The 9,025-nt window shown below is 56.7% G+C and overlaps 1 protein-coding gene across 1 annotated transcript in view; it reads right to left on the bottom strand.

Annotated features, from left to right (window-relative positions):
- Nucleotides 1-950: 950 nt before the first annotated feature.
- ANO9 (anoctamin 9) overlaps nucleotides 951-9,025 on the bottom strand; it is a 13,861-nt gene continuing 5,786 nt past the window's right edge. Inside the window, exons 10-24 of the mRNA XM_019474349.1 lie at nucleotides 8,861-8,921; nucleotides 7,679-7,761; nucleotides 7,140-7,244; nucleotides 6,428-6,592; nucleotides 6,300-6,336; nucleotides 5,615-5,726; nucleotides 5,250-5,307; nucleotides 4,968-5,065; nucleotides 4,597-4,763; nucleotides 3,912-4,064; nucleotides 3,427-3,574; nucleotides 2,632-2,751; nucleotides 2,308-2,401; nucleotides 1,980-2,158; nucleotides 951-1,104 (exon numbers count right to left, since the gene is read on the bottom strand). Coding sequence (XP_019329894.1) covers nucleotides 951-1,104; nucleotides 1,980-2,158; nucleotides 2,308-2,401; nucleotides 2,632-2,751; nucleotides 3,427-3,574; nucleotides 3,912-4,064; nucleotides 4,597-4,763; nucleotides 4,968-5,065; nucleotides 5,250-5,307; nucleotides 5,615-5,726; nucleotides 6,300-6,336; nucleotides 6,428-6,592; nucleotides 7,140-7,244; nucleotides 7,679-7,761; nucleotides 8,861-8,921 — 1,734 coding nt within the window. The remainder of the gene's footprint in view (nucleotides 1,105-1,979; nucleotides 2,159-2,307; nucleotides 2,402-2,631; nucleotides 2,752-3,426; nucleotides 3,575-3,911; nucleotides 4,065-4,596; nucleotides 4,764-4,967; nucleotides 5,066-5,249; nucleotides 5,308-5,614; nucleotides 5,727-6,299; nucleotides 6,337-6,427; nucleotides 6,593-7,139; nucleotides 7,245-7,678; nucleotides 7,762-8,860; nucleotides 8,922-9,025) is intronic.

Here is a 9,025-nt window from a genome sequence, read left to right as displayed (position 1 = left end):
GAATGAGCGAGCGGCTGCGTGGTGCTTAGTTGCCGACTGAAATTAAACCACGACACCCCAGCACATTTAACAGGTTGTTTTCCCACTGTGCATGGCCAAAGTGCCAACTTCTTTTAAGTGTCTCACCAGCCAGCACCCATACTCAGCCCCAGCTACGGGCTACACACAGACGCTTCAGCTCCAGCCTTTTTTTGATTACCCACGTTAAGACAAAAAAAAGGTTTGGGGGGACGATTTCTTTGGGTGATGTGGACGGCAAAGGAGGGAGGCAGGAGTGATACCAGTGTGAATTCAGTGACTCAACGGCAGCTGAAGATCTGGCCTCTTGTGTCCGCATGGGTGTTACGTTTATTTACCATTTTGCTCGTGGTAGTTGAGCCAGGCACAACTGTCAGGTGTGCTTGGGGCAGATGCAGAGGCTCGGCAGAGCCCGGAGCAAAACACAGTCAGACTAACAACTGCATTTTTCCAACGTCCGTGAAAACAGCGGGTTGGAGCTGTAGCCACGCGGTAGTCGTGCCGAGAGGAGGATTGTGCTGGCTGTGGTGAAAGAGGAAGGACTCAAGTTTCTCGGCGGTGCAAGAGCAGGAAGGTCACTGAAGGCAAAGGAAAAAGGGGCCGAAGTGCAATAAAAGAGCTGGAGAGGGAAGCTGGAACAAGGGAACCGGCTTTTCCTGTGATGCCAAGTTGCACGTTAAGGCCATGATTGACGAGGAAGCAAGGTCACCTCCTGCAGACCAGTCTCGCACTTGCCCGACGGCGGCTGGATGCTGCACCGTGGTTTGTCCGTAGTGCCAAAGCTCTTCCCCAGCTACTCAGCGTGCTGGGAAGGCACCATCCCCGGCTCTGCTGTGACTTCCTTCCTCCTCACGGCCGTGCAAGTCGGAAAGCATCCTGCTCCTGCAAAGCCACCGTCGCATTGTCGCTTCCCAGTTCAAGTCCGAGCTCGGTCACAGCCAGTGCACGTGGCCCGTCTCCGCGGGCGGTGCCGCGGCGGTTCCTCCCGCGCCCGCGGCACTGCCAGGCTGGGGGGGGAGCTCAAGCCCGTGTTTCTCATTCTCCTCAGTGAGCAGTGGCTGGACCTCGGTGGAGTACTCCATCATGCTGGGGGAGAAAGGAGAGGGGCGTTGTGGAAGGGAACTGTCCAAATCGGGAAGCAATGGGGAGGTGTGGAAAAATATTCAGAGTGGGAACAGGGCCTTTTGCCAAAAATAAATGGAGAAGGAATGACACGCTGTTTGTGGAAAATCCCTGTTCGTGGGAAATCCCTCCGTCAACGGGAAGCCAGAGCCTGAAAGCTGAACTGTAGCAGCATGGTGCTTCCTGAGCTCCGCTCACCTCTGCTGTCGCCTGGATTTTGGGGTGGCAGCTGGGATGGGGTGGCAGCTGGGACAAGGTGGCTGTGAAGAGGGGCAGGCTGAGCCCTCCTCCAAAGCGGGGCTCAGTCCATGAAGGACAGCAGCACCAGGGCGGCCCAGCCTATGGCTGTCAGCTACATTGGTTCTGTTTCCAGCTGAAATACTTAATATTTTTTTTTAAACAGTTTAAATGGAAAATTTGGGCAAAATTGCTCCTTGTTTTTACTTGGAGCTTTTCTTTTTCTGAAAGAAAAGCCAAAGCCAAGCAGACCCTTCCACTGGTGAGCTCTAGTATTGAATTGCCTCAGGTGGGACTCATTTCACTGGCCTTGAGTGCCTAAAAGCCAGGCACCTGGGCTAGTGAGTGAGGCCACAGGCGTGGAGTGAGATGGATCCTCATTTATGGGTGATGCAGCTCATCTTAAAAAGAACATTTTCTGCCGTAGGTCCCAGGTAGTAGAGGCTGGGCTGAAAGCTGGGGGAGAAGCTACCCTGAAAAGGGTGATGGAGGAGCTGCCCTGAGGACAGGAGCTCACAGCCCCACCTTCTCCATGCCTGCGGTGGTGAGCGTCAGCCTGATCGTGGGGTTCTGGAGCGGATGGATCCTGCTGCCAGGCAGGCCTCCTGCTGGAGGCTGTGCCATCTCTGAGCACAGCAGCCCCTGGCACCTTCTGGGGCATCACCCACCTCAGTTCTTCATGAAGGTTGCTGTGTTTTCTGTCCAGAAGCTGATTCTTAACGAACTGAGGGACATCAGGGACGTACCAGGCTGCAATCAGTTTGACACACAGAGCCACGTGCTGCAGAAGGCAAAGGGAGCCGCTGCGGGCATTGAGGAGCTCCCCGGGCCAGTTAATGGGCCTGTGCGAGTGGCACAGACACAGCCTGTTTCCCCCTGCTGCTGTCCCTCCGATTGCCCCAGCCTCCTCCTGCCTCCCCAGGTCCTTACCTCAAAGAGGATGAGGAAGGCAAGCCGGGCTGCGAAGATGTGCCAGAACTGGACTGTGTAGCTGTAGTCGTCGGCATTCCGGTAATCCCGGTACCTGCAGCACAGCCCTGTCGGTGCCAGCCCAGGTTCCCCCTGCACCAGGCGTTGTGCCCTGCCTCAGATCCCTCCGTCGGGGTCTGAGAGGAGCCCCGGCAGCTTCCTCTACATGGCTGCCTCCAAGCCCTGCTCTACCACCTGCCCGTTCCCTGGCTGCAGGCTGGATGTCACAGTGACGGGCTCGGGACGGGGGAATGCTACTGAGCAATGGCCACGGGCTGCTGTTACCTGCACTCCTTGATCTCGTCCCTGACGAAGTCCGGCTGCATTTCAGGCACGTTTGTGTACGGCTCGAAGTCCTGAACGCGGAAGATGGAGAGGCTGTGGTTGATGTAGCCGGTCGAGCAGCTGCAGGGGGGGAAAAGATCATGTCTGCACACATTGGCCCGGCGGTGAAGTGGGGTGCTCCTGGTTCATGGCTATGCTGGGGGGTTGTGGCATGCCCTAACCGAAAGCTGCAGCTCTTGTGTCTTCTAGGGGACTCAAAGGCCTCTGATTGCTACAAAGCCTGTCTGCCTGCAGCTTTTGTTTCTACGGTTTCCCTGGTGTGTGGATTCTCAGATGACTGGTAGTATGGTTGAGCACAGACTAGCCTCCCATTTTGGGGAAGCTAGCACCCATCTGGGGCTCTCCCTCCCCTCCCTAGCTACCCATTTTCACAAAGCCTGGGGGAAATGAATGTCTCTGAGACTTCTGTCCAGTTTGACTGAACTTGGCCAGTGAGCCAAGGCTTGGAGGAAAAGGGGGAGGGCAGGAGAGAGAGCATGGGCAGGCACCCAGGCAGTCCTGCAGCTCTCCAACATTACATGGGGCTCTTTCCATTCAGGGGTACCAGTGTACCCACCACGGGGATGATGTGAGTGGAAGGCTGGCTGGGATGCTGAAGATGGTGCCATCAGGAAAACCCTCCCCTACTCCCCTTTCCCTCCACCCTGCTCTGGGGGACTGCTCAGCTGCCTCGCGCTTCTGCACTGGCGGCACTCAGGCAGGCAGGGCTGTGAGCAGCCAACTGGCAGCACTCACTCCACGCCAGTGTTGTTTTCCGTCATGCAGGGGCTGTACGTGTACTTGTAGACCTGCATGGGAATGAAGTCAGACGTGATGGCGATCACCAGTCCATTCCCAATGACAGCCAGGATGCCGATGGCCTCCAGGACATGCAGCCAGATTCCTGCGGGAGAGGAGTGGTCAGTGAGGCCCCTCTGACAACTCACTGCTGCTGTTCAAGGGTTGCAGACCAAGCCCCAGCTCAGGACAGGTTTGGCATGGCCAGAAGAGGTCAAGGAAGGAGGCCTCCAAGCTGCCCCTCAGCCTCTGCAGGGTCTGAAATTGCTTTTCCTTCCCCAACCCACAGCTCTCCCTGTGCTCTCCTACCTCCGCGGTGAAGTGATACCAGTCCCTGGCAAAGGGATGCTCAAGGGCTTCACACTGGGGAAAGGGCTTAACGCTGGCACCGTTCGCACAAGCAGCAGTGCTGGAAGGAGGGTGCTCCTCGGGCCCCATCTCACCGATGTCATTGGCCTTCCTGGGCACCATGCGCCGGCAGAGCCGCATCATCTTGATGGCATCCAGGCGGATCTCGAAGAGGTTGTTGCAGAACGCCAGCAGCGGGGCGAGGGGAAAGGCAGCGACGAAAATGGTAGTGAAGCTGTACTGGATTACTGCGGAGGGGGAAAATGCCGGGTGCTGGTGTGAAGCCACCACAGAGGGGACATCCCACAGGGTCCTGACTGCTGTCTGGGTTTGTCCTGCTTTGTGGCTTGTGTCAGTGGGCTTTGCAGGGATGAAAGGGGGAGACGGACCTGTCTTGGGGACCCCACACCTCCACAGGGGACACCCACCTCTCACAAGGCTGTTGGAGAGGGGGATCTGTGGGGACCCCACAGGGCACTGGTGGAGACAGCCAGGCAGAGGGACCGCCCTGGGGTTACAGCCATCACCTTGACACTCCTGGGAGGAGAGGAAGGTCCTAGGCAGGGGCCCAAGGCCAGCACAGTTGCCTGCTCTCCCTTGTTTTGGGAATGATCTCCTTGGTGTGCCAGAGCTCTTGGAGCAGAGCTGGGCATGGAGCTGGGTCTCGGAGCTCTCCCTTGCCTACATATTGGCTCCCCAGCATCACGCTCTCTCCAGCCAAGGAGGGCATGTGGCTCTGCACCCAGCATCCCTCCTCACTTGACCCCCTGCCCTACATACCCATCTCCAAGAACTCATCAAACAAGCTGAAGATGTTGACCTCGTTGAGTTGATAGTTGCTCAGCCACTGCCTTTTGCAGGGGTCCTCGGCCTCTTCCTCCTCTCCTAAAATCAAGCGTCTCTTCTTGGGGCGCTGCTGCTTCTTGCGTAGCTTGTGGGCTATCCAGCTGCAAGGGGAGGAAACAATTTGTACGGCTGCCTGCAGAGGACAGCAGGGCTGAACTGCTGCCAGTGACAGCCCTGGAGACCTGAGGAAGGGAAAGGAGGAAATCTTGGCCCAAAGACCAGGGTTACTCTCTATAAGAGCTGGGAAGCTGTCCTGAACGTGCAGGAGCACCAGCGAGCACTCCGAGGGCTGGAGGAAAGCTTACGGGACAAGATACTCCATCACATTGCTGATGGTCTGCTTGAGCAGCATAATGATGGCCATCTGGATGAAGAGGTCGGTGATGCAGCCGCTGGGGTGGCACTGCGAAGGGATGAGAGGAGACGACTTGTGCCCTGCAAGCAGGGCGGCCTGGCCTGAGGGGCTGTTTGGCCAAGGCAGCTACTATAGGAGGAAGCTGAGATTCCCAGAGCCTTGCTGGGCAGTAGGGAAAGGAAGAGTAGGAGTTGTGGTGTGGGGTCAGAGAGCTTCATGGCAAGTCCCTCACCTCCTCCAGCCTCCACTTGCCAGCAATGCGCACGTAGTTCCCCGGGTGGCCGTTGATCCTGAGCAAGGAAGCAAGAACAACAATATCTGTTGAGCCCCACTGCTGACCCCCGTTGGATGAACATCCAGGTGCAGGATGGAAGGCATCATCCTCCGGGCACTGGTGGAGAGGCAAGGGGCTTCCCCCACCCACCATCCCCACGGGGAAAAGTCATGGCCCTCCCGAGGTCCCAAATGGGGTCCCTGTGCCTGGCAGGGAGGGTAGAGGGACTGGGCTCTCCCTAGACCCTGGGGAGAGTTGGGGATGTATGCCCCAAACCCAGGCTCCCCTCTGCTCCCCTCCTGGGGCCCGCAGCCACCACTCACCTTCCCAGGAAAAAGGCGATGTAGATGAGCGAAGAGAAGTTTGTGAAGAACTGGAAGGTGAAGATCTTCACGGTGAAGTTGTTCTCACGCTGGGAGAAGGTCCGTGGTTTCTCTGGGGAAGGGAACAAGGCCCAGGGGCTTGGTCACAGAGCGGTAGGACCTTGCCCTGCTCCCCCTCGGATGCCACAGCAGCTCTTTGAAGGTTGGAAGGGTGTCTCTGCCCCTCGTGGAGCCTTCCCTGCCCTTCACCTGAGCCCTTTGGTGGAGCTGAGCCCAGGTAAGCAGGGAGGTCCCTCAGAGCCATGAGCTGGGGGAGAAGGGGCCCTTCAGCTGGGAGGAAAACCATGTTGTGAGCTCTCCTGCAGCTGTGGTGGCTTCCTGCTCGTGCCAGGTCTCAGCCCTGCAGGGTGACTGCCCCTCCAAAGTGTAATGTGGCTGTGGGACAGCCAGCTGGCAGCATGTGGGCCACAGCTGAGCTTGTGTGTTGGAGGGCTGCTGTCCTCCCACAGGGACCTGCATGGCAAGAGCTGCCCGGTAGATGCTTTGTGATGGTGGAGGAAGGGAAGGGGCCAGGAGCCTGGCTGCATTTGGGGACCAAGGGGGTGCTGCGCTGCAGTCCCTGAGTACTGCTGGGCAGCTCGGTGCTGCAGTGTGCAGGCGGGAGACAGCCCCTAGTTTCCCTTACCTAGGTCACAGAGGTAGAGGGCCACACGCCTGTTGACCTGCAGGAGAGAGGTATAAAATGAGAGGGGAGGGTTGATGGTGGAAAAGCAAGGAGAAAACCTGCTGCCTGCCCCGTGTCTCACTCCGCACCTTGGTCATGACGACAATGGTGATGTAGTGCAGCACGGCCCCCGTCATCACCGCCATCGTGTTGGCCTGCTCGCGGAGGAACGCGAAGTTGCTCTGGGTGAAGAGAGCCATTGCTATCACCCGGTAAATGACGAGTGCGTGGGCGATGCCGATCAGCACGGCAATCTGTGGAGGAGGGCAATGGGGTGGTGAGGCGCTGTGCACGGAGGGCACATGCTCCATCCCGCCTGAGGACCACCAGCCCTTCAAACCCTGGCTCCCTTCACCAGAGCTCATCTGGATGTGGCCTCAAATGGAAGCTAGTGCTCTTCAGTTAAGGATGAGAGGTTCATAAGGTGGATGTCTCCACCTGAACTACTCATCTAGACTCTCTCCATTGGCCCAGGGGAAGAAATGAGGGCATTAGGGGTTTGCCTTCTCCTACCCTCTGTGCTACTGCCTTGATCCTCACTGCCTTCCACTGCAAGAGCAGAGCCTTCAGCCCAGATCCCCAAAGGGTAGTTGGCCTCTCCCATCAGCACAGAGAGGTGTGAGCGTAGGGAGGCCCCTGGATACTTGTGATGGGCACGGACCTGCCCTAACAACCTGGTTTCTGCCTTTGCTCCAGCAATAGGACACTCTGAGGTACTGTTCTTGCAGTGAAGTAGGGAGGGAAGGAGAAAAGCCCGTGTGCCCTTAAACCAGATCTTCCTATGTTCACCCCGGCACGTACCATCAACAGAACCAAGAGGAGTATGACGGTGCTGCGGAAGTAGGAGTGCTGGTACTGCTGGGGTTCGTGCTGCAAATTATTGATCAGCTCCATAGCCAGCTCCTCCTTTAAAAAAAAAAAAAAGGGAGGGGGAAAGAAAGGATCCAGCAGAGCTGTGCCCAGGTAGTGGAAAGTCCAGGAGTCATTGTGTTAATGGACATATGGGATGAGCAGCACCAGAGAAGGACAGGGATGAACACCCAACCCACAACAGCGTGGCCAATCCTGACTGAGTTCAAGCCCTTGTGCAGATGGAGAGGTGACTAGCAATGCAGAGAGGTAGCTAGCATCTGCTTAACTCTCTGGAGGGCTCTGTCTCTCCCAGGACTCTCCCAGGACAGTCAGATGTTGGCTTTGCTGTTTCTTTAAGTGTCTCCATTAGATGTTTACATCTACAGAGAATCAAGCTGGGCAAGGGGGGTCCCTGTGTCTTTTCTGTAGGTCCAGCTGACTACTGCCCTGAAAAGGGAAGCACTAAGCAGGAAAGATGACATCCTCACCTCTTCCTCATCCCACCTGTACAGGTCCCAGTTGGTGACCACGGTGGCTCTCTGCCTCTTCCACAGCTCCAGGAACACAGTGGCTGTGGGGGGGAATGAGAGAAAGCTGTGGCACTCGGGGACGGCTCTGGAGACGAGTGGGATGGATAGTCATGTTACCATCCAACCTGATGGCAAATCAGCCCAGACTGCCCTTGGCCCATGAAGAACAGGCAGCCACCTCTGCATCTCAGCGACCGGGAAGGACCCTGGACATGCAGCAATGAGTGCTCGGCCCCACGCAGGGGTGGGGATGGAGGTGTGCGGGTGAGTTTTCACTGGGAGTCAGGCCAGCTCTAGTGTCTGTAGGGGATTTGGCATAAACCAGAGTAAGCACCAGGGCTGTTCTGCTGTGGTGGCCATGTTTACATGGCACCAGCCAGACACATTATTCTGGATTAACGAAAAATACACCCTTCAAATGTATTCAAAAATAGGTATCCTGCACTGCACCCCAGCATGGCTACACCTCTGCAAATCCATTTACAACCACCCCTTCTGTTATTCTGGATTGACCTTCCTGAGCTTGTCCCTGTGTAAACCAGCCCACAGCAACACGCAAGACCATGTCCGTGACCTGCTCAGACCATGATCTCGCAGGTGAAATGCCCAGCCCACATCTTCCATGGTGTTTGTAACTGAAAGGGCTGTAGTAAAGCCAAATGAGATGTGTAGCTAATATGGTGATGGGATCACATCAGCTCAGAGCCCAGTGGTCTGCCGTGCTTATTCCACAGCAGCTAAGAGATCATGCAGCAATCTGGGAAGGTTAATGAGGGATCTGACGGTCCCTCCTTTCTGCAGCTGCAACTACTTACAGGCAGCTGCTAGAAAAGCCCAGCTAGAGAGGTTGGTGGGTGCTTTGCAGGAGGTTGTGGTGGGTGAATGGGTAAAAGGGCTCAGGCAGGACAGGTAAGGAGTGTTTGGAGAGCTGAAGGAAATTGCTGGGGTGATTTTGTCCTTTGCCTTGTCTGGAAGGGGACCTGATGGCCCTGGAAGTGGAGGAGATAAGGACTAAAAAGGCCCTGAATGGTGAAGCTGTGTTGGTGTCCTGTTTTCTTCCACCTACTCTCCCCCTATGTCACAGTGGGCTGCTCCCTCTTCCAAGCTGCCTGTGCTTGGCACCAAGATGTTGACACCTACCCCAGATTGCCATGAACATGGCAAACAAAACTGTCCCCTCGTTGTCAATCATGTGGGTGACCTGGAGAAGATCAAGGAAGAGCGTGATACGGGCAGCGGGGTGCAGGGGCTGTGGCACCTCGGGGTCTGGGGAGAGGCCTCTGTGCTCAGCGGTCCTCCTGCCAC

This window comes from Aptenodytes forsteri, unplaced genomic scaffold (genome assembly GCF_000699145.1).
Source record: "Aptenodytes forsteri isolate BGI_AS27 unplaced genomic scaffold, ASM69914v1 Scaffold329, whole genome shotgun sequence".
In the NCBI taxonomy this organism is placed as follows: Eukaryota; Metazoa; Chordata; class Aves; order Sphenisciformes; family Spheniscidae; genus Aptenodytes; species Aptenodytes forsteri.
This window is presented reverse-complemented; position numbering and strand designations above follow the sequence as displayed.